The sequence below is a fragment of the Gasterosteus aculeatus genome, chromosome 17 (assembly GCF_964276395.1).
Source record: "Gasterosteus aculeatus chromosome 17, fGasAcu3.hap1.1, whole genome shotgun sequence".
Lineage (NCBI taxonomy): Eukaryota > Metazoa > Chordata > Actinopteri > Perciformes > Gasterosteidae > Gasterosteus > Gasterosteus aculeatus.
Genome location: NC_135705.1, coordinates 21,318,699 through 21,346,298, shown reverse-complemented (window position 1 = coordinate 21,346,298; position 27,600 = coordinate 21,318,699). Strand labels below are relative to the sequence as shown.

At 46.3% G+C, this 27,600-nt stretch overlaps 4 protein-coding genes across 27 annotated transcripts in view; all 4 read right to left on the bottom strand.

Annotated features, from left to right (window-relative positions):
- Positions 1–5,604: 5,604 nt before the first annotated feature.
- On the bottom strand, positions 5,605–10,030 carry LOC120835205 (ADP-ribosylation factor-like protein 8B). Its single transcript, XM_040203904.2, has 7 exons — positions 9,650–10,030; positions 8,796–8,876; positions 8,546–8,619; positions 8,354–8,447; positions 7,955–8,022; positions 7,170–7,240; positions 5,605–7,033 (listed from the first exon to the last, which is right to left on the bottom strand). Exons 1-7 carry the CDS (start codon positions 9,770–9,772, stop codon positions 6,984–6,986), a joined length of 561 nt encoding a protein of 186 aa, XP_040059838.1. The 5' UTR covers positions 9,773–10,030; the 3' UTR covers positions 5,605–6,983.
- A 221-nt stretch (positions 10,031–10,251) lies between these two features.
- Positions 10,252–14,698, bottom strand: LOC120835204 (N-acylethanolamine-hydrolyzing acid amidase). Of its 2 annotated transcripts, none has more exons than XM_040203903.2 (11): positions 14,368–14,698; positions 12,930–13,091; positions 12,668–12,791; positions 12,492–12,582; positions 12,322–12,407; positions 11,743–11,915; positions 11,570–11,632; positions 11,422–11,488; positions 11,291–11,319; positions 10,938–11,007; positions 10,252–10,850 (listed from the first exon to the last, which is right to left on the bottom strand). In XM_040203903.2, exons 1-11 carry the CDS (start codon positions 14,535–14,537, stop codon positions 10,824–10,826), a joined length of 1,062 nt encoding a protein of 353 aa, XP_040059837.1. In that variant the 5' UTR covers positions 14,538–14,698; the 3' UTR covers positions 10,252–10,823. The 2 variants fall into 2 exon arrangements, with proteins under 2 accessions (XP_040059837.1, XP_040059836.1); XM_040203902.2 differs by having other exon boundaries at positions 10,252–10,875; positions 14,368–14,598.
- Positions 14,699–17,341: 2,643 nt separating this feature from the next.
- On the bottom strand, positions 17,342–20,415 carry bhlhe40 (basic helix-loop-helix family, member e40). Of its 2 annotated transcripts, XM_040205012.2 has the most exons (5): positions 20,018–20,415; positions 19,871–19,937; positions 19,682–19,789; positions 19,307–19,430; positions 17,342–19,191 (listed from the first exon to the last, which is right to left on the bottom strand). In XM_040205012.2, the coding sequence occupies exons 1-5, from the start codon at positions 20,053–20,055 to the stop codon at positions 18,392–18,394; spliced, it is 1,137 nt and encodes a 378-aa protein (XP_040060946.2). In that variant the 5' UTR covers positions 20,056–20,415; the 3' UTR covers positions 17,342–18,391. The 2 variants fall into 2 exon arrangements, with proteins under 2 accessions (XP_040060946.2, XP_077948593.1); XM_078092467.1 differs by having other exon boundaries at positions 19,682–19,937.
- A 1,881-nt stretch (positions 20,416–22,296) lies between these two features.
- itpr1b (inositol 1,4,5-trisphosphate receptor, type 1b) overlaps positions 22,297–27,600 on the bottom strand; it is a 55,627-nt gene continuing 50,323 nt past the window's right edge. For 19 of the 22 annotated variants that reach the window (XM_078092452.1, XM_078092454.1, XM_078092462.1 and 16 more), the window contains 2 exons: positions 24,427–24,588; positions 22,297–23,419 (listed from right to left, as the gene is read on the bottom strand). In XM_078092452.1, coding sequence (XP_077948578.1) covers positions 23,333–23,419; positions 24,427–24,588 — 249 coding nt within the window. In that variant the 3' untranslated portion in view covers positions 22,297–23,332. The remainder of the gene's footprint in view (positions 23,420–24,426; positions 24,589–27,600) is intronic. The other 3 variants (XM_078092466.1, XM_040205011.2, XM_040205010.2) reach the window with 1 other exon arrangement.

Below are 27,600 nucleotides of genomic sequence, written 5' to 3'. Positions count from 1 at the left end.
AAGTTCTAAGCATCCTTTAATCATGCTCTCAAGAGATCCTTTTAACTTGGCAGCAGTGAGTGTGAAGGACATGCCATGTCAAAGAACGCCATTCTTTGGTCGCTGTTGATTGCAATACCTCGTCTCCTTTCCTGTGTGACCAAACACTTTTCTTCATCAGATCAAACACTTCTTTAATTACAGTATAACACATAGAAGTGGTTGCACTGGCAATCCCTCACGCACAACATGGCAATGGAATTAATGATCGGAAAGTTTGCTTTGGAAATGTCTCAACGACAACATGCTAAAGCAGAAATGACACTTGGAAACCATGGCGGGCGAGTCAAGTGGACGATCCATTAAATCCTCACGGAGAACACCGTGTGGAAAACTTGTTGGTGTTGTATGAAGGAACGAGGATGTCATAGTGAAACTTGGGATCAATTTATTATTAGTTCAACCCACTTTTCCACGTTCCAATCTGCAGGCTGCTTGTGGCTGAAAACACCGTGTGTGCAGGCAGGTGGTTGAAAGTTGCCAATGGGCTAGTTTTCCTTCGCCTGTGACTTAGGCAACAGCTGCTTCTCATCAGCAACATTTTATAATGGAGCGCAACCCTACAGGGAAGACTGCTTCTACTGTAGGAGCAACAGTAAATCATGTTACTCAAGGGATGTTGCTGCAGATATTTCCTTCATGTAATGAAAACAACAACAACAAAAAAGGGACGAGAACGAAATTCAAAAATGAAGATTGAGCCGGAAGAAGAGCAGCAGATCCCAGCTTGTCTCTGAAAATGACATCACACACTGCAGGCATCTTCATAAATCACTTTTCATCTGGAGCTATGCATCATTGAAAGTATGATTGTCCTGCGTCTGCTGCATAAGGTATCCTGGCAGGCGATCAGAGAAAATAAAACTCTGTTCTCCCATCTGATTGGCTTCACGTTGTCTGCCAACGCCGGCTCCCTGCAGAGGAAAGGTTCTGCTCATATCAAAGGCGAGTCACCTGGTCGGATTCCAGCTGCCAGTTTTCTGTTCGTCTGGCCCGGGGAAACGTCTGTCCCTCTGAGTGGACTGAATCCAAAGTCTCATTAAGGAGGAGCAGGGGTGGTGGGGATGGTGCTTGGAATGGAAGCATGGAAATGACATGAAGGTCTGGCGCAAAACAAAACCTAAGAATGAAACATGCAAAGCTGAAAATGTCCTTCCAAACTGAGCCTTTGGGTTGATAGACTGTTTGCGCTACATTATAAAAAGTTCCAATTGTTATAATGCTTCCAACATTTGTCTTTGTAGCCTATTTACAACCTACAGGGTTTTCAGCCCATTGTTAACCTGAAGCCACAGTGACTGTGCACCAGTGACAACATCCTCTGCAAGGACAGAATTTACCAAAAAAGACACATTTAAGTTTATTTTTCCGTGGTTTTGACCGTGGTCTTTGAAGATGACTACCTCGCTGGTGTAGCATCTTCTGACGAACCAAGTTAGATTAAACCAAGTGGAAACCTCGGCTTCTGTAAACTGAAGCGAGGCTGAAGCAGCTCACACTTGCATTCTCTCTACTGCCCTTCACAGGGCAACTCCTCTGATTGCAAAAGTAAAGCCAATTGCATGGAAGTCTATGAGAAGATGATTTAAAACCTGCATGAGTAAACATTGTAAACATGGGCTAATGGTGCAAATAACTCATTTTTAAATAAAGTGTGACGTTCATGTGGTAAATTATGGTCCTCTTTCAAGTCAAATACATCATAGTTGGGATGGAAGCTAAGCTAACAAAGCTAGGACATAAGGCTACAACCACAACGACCACAACCCAATCTGCAGCTGCTTACACCGTCTCCGGTTGCGGTAAAATAAGATAAATACACTTTTATCTAGAAAGGAAATAGGTATATTCCCCAAACCAAATCTAGCTTTCTTTGTGTGGAACTGTGGTGACATCCCAGTGGAAGAAGGATGGTGTGGGACCACACCGTAAAACGGCTTCTGCTAGTATGGATTGTGTGTTTGGGATGATGACTTATGTCATTTCAATCGCTTTTACAGGAGGATAAAGAAACTGAGGATTGATACTTGCATGATTATTCACATGTGTTTGGAACAAGGCAAACGCCACTACACCATTAAAAAAACTGATCAAACCAACAATTGAAGATTTACAAGTTCAGTTGCTCACAGCGGCCACATTACTATTCAAGCCACATTCAGAGTAATCTCTCTTGTTCAAAGAATTACACTCCCTACATCAACTTTTCATTAAATATACATAAATCCAACATGGTTTAATAAAGTGGATTACAGTGAATCTGCCTTAAAATGCAGAATGATAAATACTCAATCTATATGTAAATATGAGGTACATAGGAGAAAAAAAATACATCACAACGCAGGAGAAATGCATTAACCGGCCTATTTGATCAGAGCCCCGGAGCTGGAGCTGTGGTTTTTAATGGAATCTGAGGAGGTGAGAGGACCAACGCGTTCACAGGAGAGCCGACTATCTGAGAGGACGCGGACCTGAAAGATTACTCGCACTGAGTGGAAATGGATTTATTCCATTTGGAGTTCTCAGCAGCTTTTCTGCACTTCTACAATCACAAAAAAGAAGAAAGTCATAACTTTCTCGTTTGACACTCAAACTGCGTTATTTTATTATGGCTCACAGCCACTCGACTAAAGTCATGCATATTGAACACTTCACTGTCCCCACTATGAAACAGGACAGTTTAAGTTTGAGCATTTTTTCTTTCCGCTTTTAGGATCAAAACACCGACCAGCTAAACATGATTTTCCTCATCATATTTTCATCTTTTTTAATCTGTGAAATGCCTAAAGTCTAAAAGGGTTTGTATGTAATAAGCAAAGCATGATAACTTCTTACAGATATTTCTACCACGTTCTCATATAACATAGCCAATGCAAAGCTGTTGGGATTTATCATTTGGCTGTGATGAATATTTCAGGCTCTGTACTCCTGTGTGCTACTTACTATAAAGTCACAGTATATTCGCTGGCTGCCGTTTCATTTCAATGTCAGAAGTCACGTGTGAAGGCGTGTATGGTCCCATGACTAAAGGTCCCACAGTGCAACGCTACACATGTTATAGATGGGAAACTCACCCTTCTGAACGGCTGTCAGTGGTCACGCAAAGAGATGATTAAGTGTCCAAAAGCTCAGCTGTTACAGGATTGCAATAAGCCATACAATCATTTTATTTGACCAATATTAAACGATTGGGCTGGTTGGATAATGATTATTTTGTTTTGCACCACAGTGGTGGAGCAACACCATGATCCCGTGGCGACTGGGCTGCTAATCATCTGCTGCGGCTTTAGGCAACATTTAAATGAAGTATTGCTCGTTTTAAAAGGAAGTCAATGAGTGTAAATAAATTGCCATCAGAATGCGAAAAAAAGTCAATAAAAATCCCTGAACTGAAAATCCCATCAAGTCAAACCCACTAAACGGTCCTTGTTAAGCAGGTCAGTTGAAGGCATTTTTCTAGTTAAGATGGACTGTGACCATCTGCTCTTTACAGGGTGCCGAGCAGTAAGGGACGGTGATACGGGCCACGCCGCTCGGTATGAATCATGTGACATTCCACACATGGTTATTAGTGCCAAACTAACCGGTCCGCACTGGGACAAGATGAAGTGCTTGCAGATGCAGGTCAATGGCTTCAAACTTAAGGTACCTTCCTTTAGGGACTTTGGAACAACTTATTTACTTCATGCAAACAACGGTAAGAAGAAAACTGACCGGCTGGGTCTCTGAAATCATGTCTTCAATACGAACGTCTGTTCATACCACACATGTGTATTAAACACAGAGCTCCACCAAGTCAAGCAGCATCGCCAGTAACTCTCTGCTGAATTTTACAATTAATATCTTGCTGTTCATTACTCCTTCTGATACAAGTGCTGTAAATCAGCAATTAAGTGATCTTCACCCTGAGAACCAAATGGTTGCAGCTTGATGGCTTCAGTCTCATCATAAACGTTGTGTAAAAGCTGGAAATGGACTAAATACCCTCACAGGCCTGTCTGAGTTTATAATGACAGGGAATAAGAGGGCAGAGGGGGAAACTAAATGCAGGATAAACCCAGATAAAACCATGATCAACACGTTTCAGCGACAGCTGCTTCAATCACCAACAGTTTATGTGCATCAGACAGGCGGGCGTTCTACAGACAGGAGAACTGGAGAAACAGAAGGTTGAATATCAGAGTAAGGCCAAACCTTTACATCCTGAGTTACATCCTGATAATGAAAAACACCCATCAATGTTCTAATGAGGATTTATTAGGCCAACGGTTGTTGCAATTAAATGGAAGGAAAGCTGTTGGGGAGAGAAAAATGTTCGGACAAATATTCCATAATTCAAATTTATAGCAGCTCTTTTAATTTTGGGGATGAGCGGTCATTCACAGGCCTGACCAACGCGTGTTTGGACACCTAAGAAAGAGCAGTTGTGGTATGTGCAAAGCATTGTGGGTTACCTAATGAGCCCTTTGGTATGTAATGGAGTGAAACCACATTAATAGTGTGTCACGCCTTCGGGTCTTCTCTATGACCTGCTTACATAAATCCTCGTGGCAGGTTTGTAACCACCACTTAATCCCTGGCGGTCGTTGCAAATGTAAACCACACACATACATACGGATACAAAGTTCCCATGCGGACACACACACACACACACACACACACACACACGCACATCTCACGTGATCCATGGAATTCGTCGGATAACACCTAGATCTGTCCACACGTTCCCACTGCTGCCCTCATACACAATGAATGGAGAGTGCGTTTAAGCAATAAGATTAATTAAGGGGCGCTTGCTTTAACGGCTCAGGCCTCCTCCCTGCGAGCTCCAGCTGTGAGAACACGGCTTGCTTTATTGCCCCCTAGTTTGTCACACACATTTCCCGCGCACGTCTCAACATTCTGCTCGCAGTGTTGTATTTCTGTGTGTAATGCATTAGTATGGTGCATTTCCCTCCCAAGAAACACTGGAGGTGTTATTCATCCATTATGGGATCCGTAAGTAACAATAGCTGCTTAATGGATATAACAGAGCCACAGCTATTCAGAGGTAGGACCAAGTTAAGACCACATGCAGGAAAGAATGGAGGGGAGTGTATTTAGGCTGCCAGATCCTCCTTTCACAATACGTTGTGCTGTGACAGTAGGTCAACGCTTAGCTGTGGTCACTCACGTGGACTCAGTGCCGCTCTAAATATCCTAACATTGTTCTACAAAAAAAGGAGGAAAGGTCTGTGATGACCTAAGAGGACTTTGGAAGGTCTGTGATGACCTAAGAGGACTTTGGAAGGTCTGCGATGACCTAAGAGGACTTTGGAAGGTCTACGATGACCTAAGAGGACTTTGGAAGGTCTGCGATGACCTAAGAGGACTTTGGAAGGTCTGCGATGACCTAAGAGGACTTTGGAAGGTCTGCGATGACCTAAGAGGACTTTGGAAGGTCTGCGATGACCTAAGAGGACTTTGGAAGGTCTGTGATGAGGACTTTGGGTTAAACTGCCTCCAAGGTCCTCTGCCTCCACCTTGTGGTGAACACACACATTAACCACGAGACGCCACACCGAACACCTTAAAAATAAAACCAAATTTATTAGCAATCACAGGAGGAGAAAAAGAAAGGCATGACAGGCATTTGTTGGAATAAAAATGCTGAATCTTATTTACAAAGTTCTGCACATGCAAATGGCTATATTCTATTATATTATTACACAGGTAACAAAAGCTTTCCCCTAAATGACCCACAGTCACCAACGGTCGTCATTTCGTATCCCTACGATCACCGACGGACGCCCAACAACTCGTATGTGTGTGCAGAAAGAATGACAGTGAAAGGCAGAAGCCACGTAGAGCACTGCGTGCATCATCAGCAACGCTCACACATGAAGAAAATACTTAGAAATGGATGGAGCTGAACAAGCGGAGCAAAGGGCAGATCGATTTACAGTGTCGGTATGCGGAAGAAGTCCTGTGGCTGACAGGTTACACGTCAATTGATGAACGGCGTCTTGAGTGCTGCTAAGGCTTCTACAAAAAGACACGAGGCTGCAGACGAGTAAGACATGAAGCGTCCGACGCGTTAAACTAACAGATTGTCTTCTGTTCTCCGGACTTTGTGTTATCCAACCCAGAGGTCACAGGGATCATCCAACGGATGCTTTGGGTACATCGCTGTGCTCAGAACGCTTCCTGAAACATCCATCAGTCTGGAGCCACATTAGAGCGGCGCAGGCTGCAGGGGGGGGGGCAGCATTACCACAATAACCCACCTTCCAAAACAAGTGGAAGGTACACGGTCGACAGTACGGCCTCGTCTCAGACATCGCAGTGCGTTAGTGGGAATACTAAATGAGACGGCGTGTTCACGTCACGCTGCTGCTGTTCCTTTAGGATATCGGGTTAAAGTGTCTGATTAGAGCAATTCCTTCCTCGAAGGCACTTTAAACTCCATTGACCCGTTTTAGGATTTTGCTTTGGACAAAACAAACACCGAGTTTTGTCTTTACGTTATGTGTAAACGTCACTTAATACGAGCGATAGGAAAGGCGGGATCGGGCCGCATCAATACGAGCTGCTGTCGTCATTTGGCAAATAACTACAATGGCAACCGTTCACGTAAACACCAGCAACAGAACTGTTGTCCGCGTGTGGGATTAGGAGGTGCGTCTCAGTGTAGCCAGGACGCTGCAGCATCATTAGATTCTTGTGTCGAAGGGGACAGATGTTCAGCGATAAGGCATGATGGGTGTGAACGTCCACCGCGCAGTACTGACACAACGCTCGCAGACTCTGGGGAGTAGTGGTGGCGGTAGTGCTGTACAGGGGGCATCTATGGTAGTGTACTGGGTGGTGACGGTAGTGAGCAGATAGCTGGAATAAGATGGCTGTCGGGGTCCCGTGACCATTAGGGGGCTCAGGCCACAGCTGCGACGGGGACGCCTTCTTTTTCAGCTTCTCCGTGACTTTGAATGCTGGATGAGCCACTGCAGCGTGATATCTGCAGGGGGATAGTGACACGTGTTAGAGAGCACAGCAGGCCCACACAACACCCAACATATATATATATATATATATATATATATATATATATATATGCGGCTGCAGGTAAGAATTAACTGTGATAATCTCCTTGCCTATATTGTCTTTCTCTTTGCAGGAAACAGAGTAGCAGCAGATCTCTCGGTCCTGAATGCCAGATAGGTTCCTGCAAAAGGGAATAGGAAATATGAAACCTTTAAGGAGACATTAGATTTAGGTTCAAAGCAACTTAAAGAACAAAATCGTATAATGCCCCCATCCAGTTTTTTGGGACGTTGTCCTTTTGGGCAGTAGAGGCGCTGGTCAGCAGTCTGACAATGTTAATATTTGAAGAAGGGGGCGCTTAGCAGAGTAGAAGCTTAGCACATCGGTGTGCTCTGCCAAACTTGCACTCTTAGTGTCTAGTGGTACGTGCAGTGAAATGGCAGCATTGTAGGCCCTGTTCAAAGACAGCCTTGCTAGTGAGCTGAAGTCGGGGGATACAGTAGAAACATCTGTTTTGGTCTATTTTAGGATTTACTGATCGAATGGTCCAAAATGTGTCCTAAAGTCCCCAAATCCCAGCAACGCCATTTGGGTCCAGTTTTATATTGAGTACCGCAAACTGAAGGATTCAGCTTCACTGTCTGCGGTCTCTTTCCAAACCTACGGCGTTAATAAGCTGCTGCCAACGGCCTCCATTGTTCTGGGAAAAGCTTTTCATAGTATCAATTATTCAAGTATTCTAGATTCACCACCGGTAGTTTGGGTTAAATTTAATGAATTGGAAATGCCTCATATCACAACTGACACCGATTCATCACGCAGTCGTCATGACAACGCGATGATTTACATCCGAGGTAGTCCCGAAGTTTGTGCAGGATTAAGAAAAAAGCCTCACATTTTTTCAATGAGCTGCTTCTCATCAAGCGCGTTGGGTAGGTCTCGTTTGTTGCCCAGTACTAGAACCTGAAATGTTGAGAGAGAGATGAAGTAGAGAGAGAAAGGCGTGGTCAATGTCCTGCACAGCGACGTCTCAGCACTGTCCCACCGCTTAGAACCGGAACCGAATCCTCACTGTGAGGAAGAAATAAACTGTGTGCGGCATCGAGTCGCAGCACAAATTGATCCAGCAAGTCAAACCCCGTCAAATCAATTCAGCCCGTCTGCTTAGATATTGAAAACTGAAAGAGAATCCCGGCATGGGCTCAAATGACCACTTAGTGTTTGGTCGAGTCTGCGTCGCTGCGACCCATCGCTTACTGATCATTTGAACAAGAGATCACAATTCTCCTCTTACTGGAATTCCTTGTAGCTGTGGTTTGTCTAAAAGGTTGTGCAGTTCAATTCTGGAAGCTTCTATCTTCTCTCGGTCCGCCGCATCCACCATGTAACTGCAAAGGGGCGAGAAAAAACGATTTAGGATCTGGTGACAGAAAAAGAAAAGTTCCAAAAGCAATTATATGAAAAAATAAGAGTGCGTGAAACTTACACAATCGCGTTGACTCCTCTACAGTAGCGCTCCCACATGCTTCTGAAGCGAGGCTGTCCCCCTATGTCCCATATCTGAGGAGACAAAGCCCACAACCAAACAGCCTCAATAGGGACAGTTATAGGTTTGTCCCTTAATAAAACAATTATACAGACTGAGAGGTGGACTCACGGCGGGCCGGTTTAAAAAAGAATCAAAGACAGAGAAGCGAAAGCATCCAACTGGACGTCTGTGCTCATTAGCCGCCTACCTTTATTGTCACATTGCCTTTAGTCACCTTCCGCATGTTGAAACCCACCGTGGGAATCATGTCTTCACTGAACTGGCCAGACTGCACGGGACAAAAGGCAGCGTGTTAGTGATTACTGCAAAGAGCAACTGAAATATGAAGTGTTACGGTCACAAATATCCACATATTTCATTTCACCAACTACTATTTGTGCAGCAACATTCTGTACAAATTGTCCAAGTTGCTTTAGGTCTATGTGGTTCCTTTGCACTCAGAGGTCACAAATGAAACCAGTTTGACTCCATAAATCATTTTTAAGATGATGGCATCGGCACACCCGCATACAGTAACAAGCAGCCCGGTTCCTTTATCCACACTAGAATACAGCTGCTTTAAATGACTCATACAGGGCAAAGTCAACGAGAATCACTAGAAATGAGCACAACGGACTGATGAATCCAGGAGGAGGCTCCCTGTGGCCGAGGCGTGGCCTGTCACCTGGATACACGTAAACAACAACAACAACAACAACAACCGAGCCTTCAACCCACCAGCTGTGTGTATATATATTATATATATATATTTAATGCTGCATAAGGATAGCTGCTACGCCTCCGGGCCTCGCTCAGTTGTCCCGACAACGACAACTCGCGTTCACGTGACCGCGCGCCGTCAACAACTCCGTCACTCTGGCTGAGCACCACCTTCAGTTAAGTCCCCCCCCCCCCCTCCTCCTCCCCCCCGGCCTGAACATTTGGAACAACAACACGAACGTAGCAGCCAGAACCAGAACCCTTTGAGCAGCACGTGAACAGAACGCTTCCCTCCGGCTCGGCAGCCTCGGCCCGGAATGACGCGCTTCTTTGGCGACTTACTGCAATCACGTTGACGAATGTGGTTTTTCCGGAGTACTGCAGCCCCACCAGCGTGAGCTCCATCTCCTCCTTCCAGAAGATGGTCCTGAACCAGTCCAGGAGCCTGTTGATGAGGGCCAGCATCTTGGATGGCGAGCTGGTCCGTACGCGAGCAGTCTGGCTAGCGGCGGTCTACACCGGAAGTAGCTCGCTGCTTTGTCACGTCATGTGATCGGCTGTGAAGTGTTGCTGGTCCCGCGCGTGCTCGCGGAGAAGGTCGCGCACGTCGCGGGAGCCCGCGCGCAAAGAAGGCGGGACTTCTTTACTTTCGAGAGGAAGAAATGTTACCGACCTTCCGGGTTCCGCGTGCGTCACTCAGCTTCAGCACGAGACCGGAAGCCTGGAACAGGGGGCGGATTCTTTTTGGGGAGGTTTTCAAATCTGTGGACGTGTTTAATGTTTAATGTCATACTAATATAATTTTTATTTACCGCAGTGCTGCAATGAAATGCAAAACAAAAACAAATGTCTCCAGTGTGTGTTGTACTTTTGCCATTATTCTTCTTATGAATGGTTGTTAGGTTAACAAAACAACAGAAAATATGGAGAAAGGTTGAGAGAAGTTCTCAAAGGTATCTTTTTATATTTGTCATAACCACAAAAAAAGTCAATTATAAACAATGAATATGAATTATTATTAATTATATGAAAACAGATATTCAATTGTTCAGCAGTCTTTTCCATCAGATTTTCATTGTGCTGCAAGCTTCAATTTGGGAAATAATGAAGCACTGAAACACGTTTGTGCAATAACAGCAGTGTCATGTGAGCTAACTAAGCTGACTCCTCGTGAGCTCCTCATTTGGGAGCAAATCTTGTTTAACCTGCAAGTATTCATCAATCATCAACAATCTGATGTGGAAAACAAAAGTTCTCTGCGATCTTGTTTCCTCCAACTTGGGTCATTTAGAAATTCTGTGTTTCTCGACACTCAGCTGACTCCTGATGGTACCAAGCAAGTACAGTTTTTATTAAGCTTTTCATTTGAATTCTGTTTGCCATGTTTATTATCAAAAAAGCACCGTGACAATGAGTCCAACTCCCTTCTAATCGTTGGTGATTAAATGTCGTCGCCATCGAGGATCTTCAGGTAACCACGTTGAATGAAGTCTACAGTAAAAACCGTCTCGACCGCTCAGTTCCCGTCAGATCGGCGACAGCCCTTGGAAGACATGAGGGGGAGAAGGCTTCATTTTCAGTGAGACGTCACCCCTTTGTTGCTTATTATGAATACGAAAGATGCAGTTACCTGTGACCTAACAAGTGTGTTGTACTTGTCGGGGGTCGCTGCACTCATTATTGTTGTGTAAATGGTTCCTCTGGGGATTATCAACACAAACTATTACATGCCGCTAGCTGAAGCTGCAATATAATTATACAAAATACAGATAGAATAATCATTCCTTTGCCCAAAACATGAAGCTGTCGATGTTCTCACAGACACTGAGCTCTTGCTGCTCTGTGTCCTACTCGCTAGGTGCTGAAGCTGTGAGTCAAACAAAGGCTCCAAAAGAACAGACACTAGTTTGCACACAGTTCACCGACACATGAACAGACCTGTGGTTCCTACAAACAGACAGCGAGGAATAAAGTTGTGCTTACCCACTACACACCGGAGACAGCGACAGAACCTGTGAGGCAAAATTAGAGTTCAAAATATGCTGTACACAATATTTCTCAGTATTGTGTGTACTTTGGCCCCCTGAAGTATTGATTTGTTAGTTCATACATGCCTGATAAAGTGTCTCCATATTGATGTGATCTTGGCCAGTAGCGTTTAGTGCTTTGTTGGCTGTGTCTCTACAAAGTGAATATAGCAAGAGTATAAAAACTGTGACTGCAACGATATCACGGAAGCATTGATGGCGTGAGATGACTCACCGCCGGTGATCCCTGGCTGGAGGCGGGAGCCAGTGGTCAAAGTTTGTCTCCACTCGATACCATCTGGAACAGGAACGCACAGGTTTTATGTTCGGGTTCCGCACTGCACTATCCCACCTCAAACCAGCGCTTTGATGGAACACATGCTTCTCAGGTCTTCGGTTTGGACCTACCCTCCACTCACAGGATCCAGTGCCCAGATATCAGCAGCGGCTGCTCGGTCTCTGGTGATGACGACGCCTTCCCCCGCTCGCGTCCCAGCCACGATGTAATACACCCCGGTGATGATGGGCGTCTTGGAGAGACGCATCGCTGCATCCTGAAAGTCCTTCGCTTCCTCCAGTGTCTGCAAAGTGTAAGGAAGAGGGTACTTTCAAGTCTGTGGTTTACATGAGTTTAATTTGCTGCTGAGACAGAAGTTCACAACAAGACTCGTCAGCTCTGGCGTTACTTGCATGTGAGCACCAAATTTACAAGTCTGTTGAGTGGATTTGCATTCAGTGTAAGTCAGTATTGCAAAGCAAAATGGTGGTTGATACATTAATATGTGACATATTTCCCATCATTTAGTACGACTCGGATAGCAGAGATGCAACATATGCTTTATGTCGAGGGCTTTTATTGTGAACGGTAAACCCAGAAGAAGTAAAGTGGTTGTTGTAAATATGAGGGTCGTAATAAGTGACTGATTTCAACCACTTCCTACCTTCACAGTTTCATTACCTCATGCATCCTTAAAATACGGTACGCACCTCCCTCACCAGCCAGCTGACTGGGGATCGCCCTAAAATGAAAGCAGACACCACGTTCTTCCACCAGTTCCACCAGCGGTCAGTGCCTGGTGATCACAAACAATCAAATCAAATCAAATTTTGCAACTTATCTGGACAAACATGGCGGCTGAAAAGAAGCGAGGTCATACCTCTTTGGTCGCCAGAGATGGTGAACTTGTTGGGACTCTGTCCCGTCCACAGGCCAATGTATCCAGCAAACGACGTTCCCCGGTATGCCTCCTAATTGGGTTTGTCAAATAAAGCTCCTTATAACATAAATTCAGCAGGTACGACGTCATTGAAGCACTTTGCGGGTGTTCTGTACCTTTCCGTTCTTGAGAAATATTACGTCCATGGTCAGATTCCTCAGGACAGGATGTGGGTAATCAAGGTTCCTGCCGTGGTACACGTGCCCCCTCTGGTCCTGAGCTACGATGCTAGTGCAAAATCTAGGAACGCACAAAGTTTGTTTGCAAGCATGACAAGGTCTGCATGTGTGATCCAGCACACGCCACTAGCATGACACCGTAAGCTCCTGCACTGTACACCGAGTCTAACATTGTAATTAAGTCTTCAGTCATACATACGCAGATATTTCATAGGCAAAGTTGAGAATGATGACATCTGAAGGGGTTCCGAGGTGTGAGGCCAAGCCGCGGATTTCCCCCGCGTACGGCTGAGGAATGTACTTCTCAAGGTCCATCGCCAGAGGAATAAGAGCTTCATGTAGCCATTTTGGAACTGTAGTACTGACAACAAGGGAGGAAACTGTCAGAACTGGAAGATGCACAAAGTTAGTTCACTGCTGGTTGAAGGCTGCCATGATGTGTTCATAATAAATAAACTTCATGTTAGCTGTTAACCACAAATAGTTCAGTAAGATGTCAAAGTGCCACTTTCTCTTTTATACTGTAATACTAAATAAAACCTGAGTGATCTAAGTGGATAAGGACGTTGTACTGGAAATAATCCAGCAGGATGTATATTGAGATAAGAAACGTGGATATTCTCTGATATTTAAGATACAAATCGTGTGAGATCGTTAAGTCAAAAACACAAGCAGTAATGTCCCGCGAGACAACTACAACTGGACACGGCTCCTAAAACGCACTCACATGCAACACGGGCCATAATGTCAGTACATAACAGCAGACACTTGTCCCTTACAGGACGGAGGCAGACACTTGTCCCTTATAGGACGGTGGCAGACACTTGTCCCTTATAGGACGGTGGCAGACACTTGTCCCTTACAGGACGGAGGCAGACACTTGTCCCTTAAAGGACGGAGGCAGACACTTGTCCCTTAAAGGACGGAGGCAGACACTTGTCCCTTACAGGACGGAGGCAGACACTTGTCCCTTATAGGACGGTGGCAGACACTTGTCCCTTACAGGACGGAGGCAGACACTTGTCCCTTAAAGGACGGAGGCAGACACTTGTCCCTTACAGGACGGAGGCAGACACTTGTCCCTTAAAGGACGGTGGCAGACACTTGTCCCCTATAGGACGGAGGCAGACACTTGTCCCTTATAGGACGGAGGCAGCGGCTGAACTCACATGACACTGAAACAGGAAGCTGCCGCTCACTGGTCCTCAGGCTCATTTACATGATGCCGAACCGCAGAATCCTGATTCCCGGTTTCGACATTTGACGGCCAAATATATTTAGTTCATATTTAATCACGTATCATTTTTTAGGAATTGGAATTAACTGGTCAGAAGTAACCCATGAATATCTCTACTATAAAAGTTGTAAAATGCACTAATGGACTTATTTTCCTTCCTGGACTCAGGTGCATGAAGCCCAGGTGTGGGCGGGTCTAAAGGATGACGTTATTGCTTTACTCGCTAAATGACAGCGATGCTGATAAATGTGATCTCTCTGGTTTACAGAAGGATGGAATCAGTTCAGGATAGATTATGTCTGTCTTTATGTAATATTTAAACACCACTTGGGTCCAATATGTAACTCGTATAATCATAATCATTTCTCTTCCGCCCACAACACGGAACTATGGAACTCACTCGATGACCTCCGCGGCGGCTCTCCGCAGGAAGTCCATGTCGAAGACCGCGAGCAGAGGGTCCCAGCGCACCGCGGGGTCTTCATCCAGGCTGATGTTCACCGTGGGGGGGGCGAACTGCGCGCGGCCCGACGGCACGAGCACGAGCGCGAGCAGCAGCGGCAGCAGCATCGTGGCGGCGGGTGGCGCGCGGAGACGTGCGCGGGATTTAAAGAACAGCGCTGGGACTTCCGTTCTGGGGGGTTTCACAATAAGAGCGGGTTAATAAACGGGTTATAAACCGTAAACTTTTGGCTTTTGGCTTCATTGTGATAATAACCGCGATTACGCCAAATTATTAAATATATTAAGACAAATAGTTGAGAACTGAAAAAAAAGAATAATGCGCTAGCATCTTTGTTATTAATTCATTTATGTGAGTAGAACTTTAAACTGAAGTTAAATTACCTAAAGAGCAAATGGGTTACTAGCTAGTAATATTTCAGTACTCAGATGATATTGTTCCTCTATAATAAACGTCTATTTGACTGAACAGTTCCTGCATTTATGTAAAGGGTTGAGGAACTCAACATTATAATTATACCGCATTATAAAGGGGAAATGTGTCATTTTTACTCCACAAGTAATGGAATATCAGTTCATGGGTTATTGTGCTTTATAGACGTAACTACCAAATGAATAAATCAGTACAATTAGCGTAATCTTGACCAGCATCAGATCTATCAGCATAGATAGATATTAGCTGCTTGGCTGTAAACTGCCAAGCAGCCGTTGTGTTTACTGGTGGTTGTAGATTAAGAGTTTATGCTCAATTTCCAACATATACGTCACCTGTTATGCAGCGTTAGAGCGTTTAGATTGTTTTCAGCTTCTAGTTGTACGTTTTATATCATATATATATATATATATATATATATATAATCACATGAGACTGGAATGAAGATGTAAACCACCAGCAACTCCAATTCAAATGTATTCAATCCTTTTAACAAAGACACACTATTTGTTTCGGGTTCCACAGGCTGTGATGAGATCGTTTGAATGTCAAATGTAGAGAGTTATTAAGATTTCCACATGCATGTCGTACATTCCTCCTACATGCTACTTAACGGTGTGTCTCTCCTGACAATCTCAATGCAGCGTGTGTCAGAGGGTCACTGAGAGGTCAAGGGTCACTGAGAAGGCACAGGGTCACTGAGAGGTCAAGGGTCACTGAGCGGTAGAGGGGTCTTCAGCTCATCAATTACACGCCTAAGATGCCGTGAGTGAGAACATAAGTACTTAGTGTGTCAATACATTCTTCCATAAGAATAATTCATATGAATTCTTAATAATTCATAAATAGACTAAACAACAAACTGGAATGAACAAATTATTTAGAATACACAAATAAAAATAACAATAAAAACACAGTAGTGGACAGAACAATTTGGGAAATGCTTAAAGGGAAGTTAGAGTTGACCAACCACACACACACACACACACACACACACACAGACTATAGGAGTGATGGGGGGGGGGGGGGGGTAGAAAAGAGACAGGCAGAGAGTCCAGGACAAAATGTTTTTGAGACAAAAAAAGGAAGTGTGCCAAAAACGGTGGAATGTTTTTAGTCACTTTAAATAATGATTCGCTGCTGTTTACGGTTGATTTAGTTCAACAGTATCAGCCACAATCAATTGTATTATGTTTAAATCAATACATTTAGAAAGAACAACGGCTGACAGCACCAGCATTTATGTACCTGCTCTGACTTTAGACCTTTAATAAATGCTCCCACGGTGCTGTTCACTCACCAAGGAATGAAACAGCATCACCGGCAGTGATTACAGCCCGAAACAGCTTTTTCCACCGTCTCCTTGAGGTCATCCTGATGTTTGATTAACTATAAGTGATGTGAGCTGAAGAGAAATCAGCCCCCCCTCCAGCAACAGCCTGCCTCCCCCACAGTGCACACTGTGTTCCCAGCAACAACAGCCCCCACTGACGCGTTTATCCGGCTGCATCCCAATCACAAGGTCATTCCCTTCTGTGCTTCTTGGAAGCTGCTCTTTAATCTCATGTTGATCTTCTTCCACACTGCTGTCGGCAGGAGTTTCCACCTCAGGCCCCATTCTGCCTCAATCACATCGGTGTGATGCACCTTCAGATGGGAACCAATGGAAGATAACAGAAAGAAATAGAGAATGTAGATGTAAACGAAGAGATTCTTTTAAAACGTATTCCTGCCGGATTTAACTTACTTATTCGGATTGTGTTGTGAAATATGAGTCAAGAATAGAAGATAAATCAAATACTGTTCTGAAGGCCTAAACCCAATTAATCGGTAAACATATTGTGTGTCATAATGTATAAATAGATTATCCTTTCACATTTTAAAACCCTTAATACGAAGGATAAAATAACATTTAGTGTTAAAGTTGTTACTAACTTTTTCTCAATAGGCGGCAGGACTCATCACTTAGCGTGAAAATGGTGTGACGCAATAATTCCACAAGGAGGCGCTGTGACTCCACTGGTGAGCCCATCAGGCCCCTCAGCAGTCCTCCTGCGCTGGAATAACTTCACCAATACTGTGATCATAAGAAAAGGGAAGAGGGGGGGCGGTTCCGTACTATTCAATCTGAAAGTGAATCTGATCAAAGATATAAAGTTCGTCCTCCCACAACCTCAAATACCATTTCCATCCTCTGTGGTGTCAAGTAGCCACATAGTCCTATGTACCGTTATTAGAAATGTATAATGCAGATTATACATTTCAGCGTCTAATATGCAGGACAGTGTTCAGAAAGCAAACACAGTCCACACTGTGACGCAATCAAATAACAACTTCCACCGTCGGCGTCTTAGAAACGCTTTAGAATCTGCGTAGTGTAACATAAGACGTGCTATTGATTCTCAGGCTTATGTAAGACTTATGTAAGTGTTTGTTATGAGGAGCCACCCGTCACACACCGAGAGCCAACATCCACAGGCAGGGAGAAAAAAGAAGCTTTATTAATATATATTCATAATACTTTATATACAAAATATGTACAACAAACAACCTTTTGTTACATTTCAAAATAAAAATCCCAAGTACCTCTATACAAAACTATTACTTTTCTTTAGACTTTACATTCACTCTTTCTGCCTCAGACGCGACATATAAAGCAAGAATACATTGAAACACGTCGTGTCGTTGTGCGTCTGTGTGTGTCTGTGTGCGTCTGTGAAGGCAACATCAATGAGCGAAGATCAGGCCTTAACTTGACGGGGAATTTGTGGGCGAGATGCTAATCAGGTGGAGCAGCGAAGCGACCGACCTCCATCGGGTCGCGATGGCGGGTCACGTATCAAAAATAGAGATGTACGAGTAGCTTGAGCAAAAACAACAACAATTTACACCACGTGACTTCACAGGGACCCGTGTGGACGCACAAATAGTCATGAGTCACAAAGGAAATCTTTCACTTCACTTTTAAAAATAGACGGGGAGGCGCACGCCGTACGGGGGCAACACCCAGAACTCTCAGAGCGCCGCGAGGTAACGAAGGGTGTCGGTGTCTCTGGTCTCCCGTTCACTGCAGCTGCACTTAAAGCTGATCCTCCGTGGCGCAGATCCACAGCAGGTCAAAGGTCAGTCAAGCAGCCTTTACGAGGCGCTTTTCTTTACACTCATTGGCAGGTGGTGTGTGTGCAAAAGAAGTAGGTCCAAATCATTTTGGGGGGGCGTCTCTGGGCCTTACATTCGTCGTTTACCTCTGACATTCATCACTGAGCAGCGAGCCGTCGTCGCCATCACAGCGCTTCAGAGCCGGGTCGACCCGTGAAGGTCCGGTTTCAGTGTGCGGGGAGCTGGTGGTGAGACCACGGTGACCCGTGACCCCTCTCAGGGTTCTGACGTGCCAAACACCGGCTGAGGTTTGAAGGGAAGCCCGGAGTTTGTGGGTTGTCGTCGTCGTTGTTGTTGTTGTTGTTGTCGTAAGCGTCTTTTCAACCACATCCACATTCAGAGGGCGAGATTCCAACATGGAGGCCTTGGCTCAGTCTTTGGCTTCCGGGTTCAGCGGGGCGACCTGCTGTGGCGCTTTGGGCAGAGCGGGGGCGTCCATGGGGTGTTGGTAGGAGGACGCTGGCGAGCCCGCCCTCGGGGACGTGTCCGGGGTCCTGCTCACGCCCGGGTACATCGCGGGCATCCCCCCGTGGTACCAGCGTTTGTGCAGCATGGGCGGGTAGGTGGCGGGTGGGAGGAGGTAGAAGGGGAGGCAGAAGGGGGGCTGGTTGGGGGAGAAGCTCATGTAGCCTCCCCCCACGCGGCCGGAGAGGGTCTCGTCCTCTGAGGGGTCGGACTTGGACTTCTTGGCCCGGGGCTCGTCGGCCTCCTGCTTGATGGCGCCGGCTGCCGCGACGCGCCTGCGCTCCCCCTCCTTGGCGTGGCTCTGTGACCACTGGGCTTTGGCGTCGCGCTTTTCGTGCTCTCCGCCGTAGCCGCTGTCGGTGTCCGTGTCGCTGCCGCTCTGCTCCCCCGCCGCCGCGTGGGGATACGTCCTCTGAATGACGGGGACGCAGTTCTTGGCCGAGCCCTCGTACGCCCTCTTGGGCTCTCCGGCGGGCTGCTTCTTCAGGTTCTCCGTCGCCTGGGGAACGGCCTCCACGGCGCCACTTTGATGATGCAGGGCGTCCGCCGCGACCTTTTGGATGTGGCTGATGACGTGGGAGGGGGTCAGGTCCCTGCTGCTGTCTTGGCTGCTCAGGTAGTGGAGGACCTCTTTCGCGCACAAGTGAAAGCCGGAGCGGAACATCTCCTCGCCGGCCTCCACGGCGCCGCCGCCGCCGCGATCACCTGGTCGATCGGAACCGCAGGGTTAGAAAATGAACCTCTACAGCACGCATTTCCTCTGACGGAGGAACAGATCGCTCGGCCGTGGCGGCGGTAGCTTCACACACGCGGAACTCACCGATCTGCAGGTCGTTCTGCAGCGCCATGATCTTCTGCTGCTGCTGCTCCAGGACGCCGCTGAGGGCTTTCACATGCTTGAGCGTGAGCTCCAGCACCACGGCCTTCTCCAAATGACCCAGCGTCTAAAACAGGAAGACCTTCGATAAGCGTGTTGATCTTTCTTATGTAACACGTTGTGCAGCTGAAGAGGACGCAGGCGACGCAAGACCAGTCCGGCAAATTAAGATCGATCGAATTTTAAATTGTAATAAACGACACGATTACAAGAAAATTACATTTTTCATTTTCATTGTTAAAATAAAACAACTTTTTATTCTTTGAGAGTGGAGCCCAAAGTGAAGGTTGGAGCCCACGTGTCCCAGAAGAGACTCACGGTGAGCTTCAGGTGTTCAGGCAGCAGATCCTTGAGCTGCGCGATGCACTCGTTGATGCGGTCGCGCCTCTTCTTCTCGATGAGCCGGTGGGGCAGCTTGTAGGTCTCCTGGGGGGTCGGAAACGGGCTGCGTGTGAGATCCGCGCCGCTGGGGAAGCGGCAACATGTCGGCGTTTGGACTTGATTTACCTTGTTGTCCTCCGCGCCGCGCTTCACGCCCCTCCGCGGCTTGTACACGTACATGGAGAAATCCATCCTTGGGACACAGAAGCGAATTAGTTAAGACTCGAGCTCGACTGGAACAGAAGAGAAAGCGGCTCCGCGCGCTGCTTTTACCCTCGCACGTCCGCCACGTCCACGCTGATCCGCTCCATGTCGCTCGCGTTCAAACACGAATAAGAGGAAGGAGCATCGAATGACAGGAGAGCGCGAGGAGAGCGGGTCCGTTTCCCGGGGAGCGGCGCGCGTGCTGCCGTGTCGCGTCCCTGGAGGCTGCGGGTCCGCGGAGGACGTGCGTGCGTCTGTGTCTACGTGTTAAATAAACCCTGTGACTGCGGGCGCGTCTCTCGGCTGCAGACACACACTCGACACCGTCACATGAGCCTCACGTGTTGGACGGCGCTTTCAACTCCTCGCCCTCCCCCCCCCCCCCGCGCGCGCCCCCTCCCTCCCCCCCCCGCGCGCCTCACCCTCCCCCCCCCGCGCGCCCTGCTGCTGGAGCACAACCCGCCCGCGTAGTGCTCCTCCACCGCAGTCCCGTGTAGCGCCGCGCTGCCCTCAGCGTGTTGACAGGGAGAGAAAGTAGAGCGCCGGGCCTCGTCACGGTTAGGATATTAATCCGCTAAGTGCAAAAAGGCGTTTTATTACTTTGTGACAAAACCCCGCGTGGCCTCTAGAGTGACGTGTGAGAAAAGGCCCGTTTCTCACTAACAGTAATAGTTTACCACGAAAAGGTGTGATAAGGTCACAGTAAAGTTAATGTGGCACTATTAATAACATGACATGAATACATACTAGTAGAAATATGAAGCATATGTACTTGTACTATAAGACACCAACAAGACAAGACGTCTTTTGGCGGTCACGCGCTGAGGGACACCGTGTCATTTCCCACTGGACCCACTTGCTGTGCGACACGTGCCCCTGCGGCGGGAAACCGTCGCGGAGCGGTTTGTTTTCCTCCTCATGCCGGTAGCACCGAACCTGCCCCCCCGCCACGTCCAGAGCCGAGCGGCGGATCCATGCCGGTGACGTCAGGTGCGCCGACAGCCGAGGGTTCCCGATTGGGCGCTCGCCCCCCCGCTGAAACCCCCCGACGTCCCGGAGCAGCCGGGTCTAAAGATAGAAGCGGAGCGACCGCCGTCTGATACCGAGACCCGAACCCGCGACAACTTTCTGCTCTGGAGAAGGAAATGCTGCGTTGTGAGGTTTTTTACCCTATTTTTACATTACATTATAATATATTACATTACATTATAATATATTATATTACATTGCATTATAATATATTACATTATAATATATTATATTACATCACAATATATTATATTACATCACATTAGATGTCATTTAGCTACAATAAGTGCATTTAACCATAAGGATACAAACTCAGAAGAACAAGAAACAAGAAAGTGTGATTTCATCAAATTCAAATAAATCTATAAACTATAGATAAGTGGCATTAAAATTACAATTTAAGTGCTACAATTTGTTAGTGTATTAGTCAAGGTAGAGTCGCTAAAGTGTGTTACGGTTCATCATTTTTTTGTAGTCATTAGTAAAATATAAAATATATTAGAATTCATATTCACTACACCGTTTAATCTTTGCATTATATTCAATGGATTTTGGTATTTTGAACGTAAAATCTCATCCTAAAAAAGTTAATATTTGAAACACATGTAACCAAAGCAGAAATATAAAAGTAGTATTATTTCCACAATTAATAGTCAATTAATGTAACGCTGGCTGTGACACGGCCCACTTAAATACTGAAAACAGATACATTGCACTACTAAATGCTAAATGCTTTGTGTGTAAAGTGTAATGTTCAGCAATCCTTCATCTACACAGATTCGAGTGTTGAGCTTCGTCGTTCCACTGGATTCACCAACATGTCACGCTGCGATGAGTCGGTGAGGAACACGATGTTTATTACGAGCAGATGTGGAGGATTCATACGAGTTTGAAGAAAGTCACGAGCAGATGCGTGTTAGCACAGCGATTAGCAGTTTTAGTCTGACTCAACACAAAACAGTGTTTCAATACTGCAGCTTTAAGGCGGATGGGCTCATCGACCTTTAGAATTAGTCGAGACAATTAGTGCGTCTAAATCCACCTGCGTACACGTTCCACTTGTGCTGCTGTCGTTTGCTGCTTTCACTGACGCACGTTTCCCGCCGAGAGGCAGCTTCACCAAAAGATGAACTCAGGACACGTCCTCGTCTTATTGGTGACGCACTGAAAACACGTTGTATGTTTTCAACCGCTGGTTTCTAAGGACTAAAACAACTGATCCCCCCTCAATTTCATCTGGGAGATGATATACCAGAGCTTATTAATAAAGGCGATACACTACTTCTATGAAACGACCAATAAACAGAGACAACATGAAGTAAAGGATAATTACAGCAATTTTAATAAATAATTCTACTTTAATATACAAATTGACAGTGCTTAGATTTTTAGTCTTAACATTCATCGGTAAAAGCAAAAATATGCAACAAACGTTATGTAAACATGGTCCAAAAAAAAGAAAGTAGCATGAAAACCAACTAACACATTTGGGTGGAAGTTGGTGACTCTGCACAAGCAGACTAGAAACAAAGAAACAGGCACAACGGAACATGTTTGCTGCAAAGCAGGAAATTATGCTAATGGCGTTTATTACAAACTCCTGAGCAAATTGTAATAACCAATAAATGACGCGCTCTATGTGACCGACACATGAACCCCTATGAACGCTATTAAATAAGAAAACAAGTCAGCACTGAGACGTGACACCATTGCATTTGCACAGGTGAAAGAAAACTATCTGGCACAATATATTATGTATACGATCTCTATTGAGGAATAAAAAAAAGTCAAATTGAAAATGCCAGCTTATTAAATATTATTTCTATATTATATCAGACAACCAACTACTCCCTATTTAAGTACCAACAGAAAAATTGGCCCACGCTTTTAAATAAGACATAATTGAATAATATAAATGCGCACGCCAACGGGGTTGCATATTTAAGTTAATATATTGCACGGCCACATACAAAAATAAGACATTTAATACTGCTCGTTATGCCAGAAATATGAATAGAAAACATTTGATTAAAACAAATGCGACTAATCCCTCCTGTCCAGTCACGTTCATCGTGTTTCAAGTTCAACCAGTAAAGGCCGTGTGTTGAGAGACCAGATCCGTCTTTTACGTAGAAAACATTTGGCACCAGTTCCAAACGGGCCTGAACAGATGGAGGTGGGCGAGTGTTGCTGTGCAGAGGGATGCGTGCGCGAGGCAGAGCTACACGTCGCCTTATGACTACTTATGTTACCGTGACCGACTGCACGCACACACACTCACAGACACGCACGCGCACGCACACACACGCACACGCACACACACACACGCGGGCGGGCGGCGCTGTGACGGACCCCTCACGCAGGCTGCTGGGGGTTGACGTTCATGTGCTGAGGGTGCGCCAACAGGCCGATCCGCTGCTTCTGCTTCCGCTGTTCGGTCATCTGAAGAGAAGAAAACAGTGAAATGAGTCCAGCTGTCCCTCTGCTGTCCTCGTCCTCATGATGAGCTGCTTCCCCGTCTCCGTCCATCCCTTCTCTCGCTTTACACAAACCAACGCGCGGCTGAACTCAAAAACGGAATCTGCTGTAAATCGCCATCCCCGTTGTCTCCTCTGACGAAAGCGGCACAACACAAGCGAGTAATACTGAAAGTCCGTGGGGAGATATTTCAGAGATCAAGCAAAGCCCGTGAGTCAAAACAGCGGGCGCCGACCTTTACAGCAGCAGGAGCACGACAGGAAGTGACTGCGCTTAAACACAACAATGTGAAAAGCGAGAGGACAAAGGGGTCTTGTGACGAGTGTCCAAGAGAAAGAGTTCTGCGACACGTCGAGTGGACGCCTGAACTCTGAGAGCAGCAGAACATCTGTAAATGTCTCATTATGCCAATTTTACCAGCTGGACTGTTGTTTGCCCGGATGCTAGTTTCCATTTACTGAGGCTTCTTAATAAAAGGAGTTTGGACTGAAATGTGAGCGAGGCCGGTGCCCTTCGCCGCTTGCAGCAACACAATAATCATTTCCCCTGTCTGGGTCAAACGTCTCGGTGACATTCACTTCCTCACACATAGTTCTCATTTCAAGGGTAAAGACATTTACACATAAAAGGTTTACTAGAAAGGGTGGACTGCAGTGATTGCGCAATCGGATCCTCATTTCGTCCACAGTATCAGCAGATTTGAATCAACCGAGAAGCACGACGTGTTTTTCCTTTAGAAGGAATAGTTTTAAAGTCACAACATACGTGTCTTATTGATATAAGGGTATATTTGCTATATTGATATATTTGCTTTTGTAAATATCCAGAAAGGTTTTATCTGGTAACCCAATAAGAACCAAGCCACTGAAGGCTGATTGAGGGCCTCGTGGGGGTGTCGGGGATGATTGACAGTAGCATCCTCAGTAAGCGGCAGACAGAATCCGCCGCTCGCCGCTCGCTGTCGGACCCACCTGCTCTTTGAGCTCCGTCAGCTGACCCGACAGGTTGGACACCAGTTTCATGGTGGACTCCAGCTTCTCCTGCAGGTTTCTGATCTCGTTCTGCTCGCCGTCCGCATCGCTGCTGACCAGGGACATGGCCCGCATGCGCGGGAACCAGTCCAGGTTGTGCTCCTGGTAAACAGGTAAACAGGCACAGGGAAGCAGATCGGAAGCTCAAAGTAACCACAAAAGAATCATTTTAGGATTTAGCAGAAACACTTTTTAGTTTTTTTAGTTTAGAGGCTTCACACACACCAACACACAACTGCAGATCTGATGTGTGTTTTGTCTCTTTGTGCCAGCGGTGATTTCAGGCCTCACAAGTGGACTCAAACTAATCTCAAGGGACTTTCCACATTCACACGGGATACGAGGCCATCGCAAATTCACCCGGAAGAGTCAGTTCACTACCCCCCCCCCCTCCAACACACACACACACACGCACACGTTCACTGCTTGCAGCTCGTTATGAGGCGCTGAACTAGAGCCACGCAGGTTGGACGTGTAGACTTTCATCCGTTGTTTCGCAGCTTTGAAGTAACTATTTTATTTAACTAATTGAAGGCGCTTACAGCTGCCAGTGAGGGTGTTGAGTTTGGCGTGATTTGGGAACGAATGGCTTCAGTGTGTTCGAGGGTGTAAACACAGTAAAGAAGTTGGAGGTGCGGCTTCACCCTAAAAGATCGAACCGCTGTGGGTGTTTTGTATGATGAAGCAGCAAAGCAGATGTTCCGATTCCGTCTCTCTGTAGTAGCTTTCATCCCTGCGCTGGATCCACGAGAAGCGTCGTCACAGCCGCTTTACTGCCGGCTCCCGTGACAAAGTGAGAGGAATTCCTCTTCTAAAAAGTCTAAAAGCTCCTTGGAGGTTTGCGGCCCCAAACAAGATGACACATGGACAAATCCACGTCTTAACCGACATACACAACACGCACAAATGCCAGAGGCGTGACCGCCAGCAGCCGCTTTCAGGGGTTGCTGAGTTCAGACTCGCCTGCATTCTTTCCCGCTCCCACTCCACCGCCACATGCCGCTGTGACGGTGTCGTCTCAACCTGCTTCCAAACAATCCCCAGTCACATTCATCCGATGGCCTCGACCACGCGTCCTCCGAGCGCCCGCGGGTCAGCCAGCAGCCCGACGGGGAATCACGCCACACTCAGACCAGGAGCAACGCACTCATTGTGAGAGGAGAGCTTCCACTTCCTGGGTGGTGTTAGTTGTCCATGTACTTGCTTATCTGGTAGAATCCCGCATATGTGACAGGAAGAAACGGTTATTTTTATCATCGCACTCAAGTCTGTCTGCTGGAGAATAAACAATAAAAGGTCACTGGCTCTTCCGCCCCCAATGTTTCTCTCAGTGACGCCGCTGTCAACGTGGTCACTTCCTCATTCTGGGCTCACGTGCCTTTGTTTGACGACATCGGCCCCCTTTTCCAACCCCACTGTTTACAAATGTGAGCACTTCCAGTAAAGCGAGAAGACTTAAGACTCGGCTTCACGCCGGTTCAATGGAAATGACGGAAGTAAGGTTTTCATTATTAAAACCGCACCGGCATGAGAGAGAAACAGGATGCGGTGCGGTTAAAACAGCAACAGAAAACGTCACATTCATGCCACAAGCCGCCTGGCGGGCCGGCGGCCCACTCAAAGCCAACAAACATGCTAAATAAATGCCCCCGAAAGACACTTCCCACATTAAACAGGCACCTTGCTCTGCGGATGTTAGCTGGTGGAGCAGGGCTGCCCCGACGGACGCTTCACTCAGAGACCTTCACCATTGACGTCAGCGCGAGTCATTGTCAGAGCGACCTGACGTCTAACGCCCCCTCCTGCCCTTCTTCCACGTTACTGACGAATTGAAACACGGGAGGCGAGAAGCAGCAGAGATCCACTTCTAAAAATAGCGCAGTAGACAGTAAAATAAAGCGTCGCAGCACAACATACCAACATCTGTATCATCTAATCAACACGACGCTTCATAACTGAGGGGTCAAATAACATGTAAAAAGTCATTTTCAAACCATGTGACCACAGAACATAACACACATGCACTTGTAATGACAGTGACGTGACGCGCTGCAGCATGGATTTAATGCTGCTGCTTAGCCTCCATAGCTTTAAACAGAGCATTTTAATTAAGGCCAAAACACAATATGTGATCGTCATCGGCGCCTAACTTTGTAACGGTATAAAGAACGAATGTATTAACTTAAAGCAAATTCTATTGTTTCTGGTTTCTGTGATGATGTAGATGATGCACTCGTCTGATCTACTTTATTGATCCTTTCCACCGTCACGGAGCTCGTGGTCCTGACTGTGTGCATGAAGTATGTAATGTAAAGTATGTACACTGGGGTGTTTTCCACTTTCCAAACAAATCGGAAACATGATACGTGCTAAAAATGTTGCCATGCAGGTCGTCTCTGTGTATCCGAGGTAAGTCGATAAAAGAAATCTCTGAAACAAAGGTCTTTGTGGACAACTCAGACAAGGAGGCGGCCCCGCCAGGGTTAATATGACGGACGACTGGGTCAGCTGATGGGTCACCGGGGTCCTTCGCACCATGTGTGCCCTCGCCGCTCTTAACAAACTCATTTTGGCTCAGCGGGGCGTGAGGTTAACGGCAGGGAGGCGGGGGTTAATCCCCAATCACGTGGCTGCTCACAAGACGAGTGCAGCGGATGAAGGCGAAGGGCAGCGGCGTGTGTCAAACGGCTTCTAACGAGAAACCGTGTCACAAACTGACAGCAGTGCGTCAGGGAAGCAACCGCTCGAGAAGAAGGGGCTTTCCTGTGGCAGTTTAAAAGGTCTTTTTAATGGCTTTCTGCTTTTTATTTTTCGCAAATGAAAAAACATTTTGCACAGTCGTGACACAAAAAAACGACTCGCGAGAAAGCGTATGGATTTGCAGCTGTTGTTTCGCATTAGTTACTTTACCAGAGTTGATCCAGTCTTACTGTTGCTCGAGCTTGCACCAGTTTTTGATTTTATTTAGATTTATTTGAGCAAATATAAGAAAAGAAGACTTACAACTAAATACACACATTTATTTTATTATATTTTGTTGTATGTGTAGGCTGTTAAATTGTGTATATATATATATATATATTACATATATATATATATATATGACTGCATTAT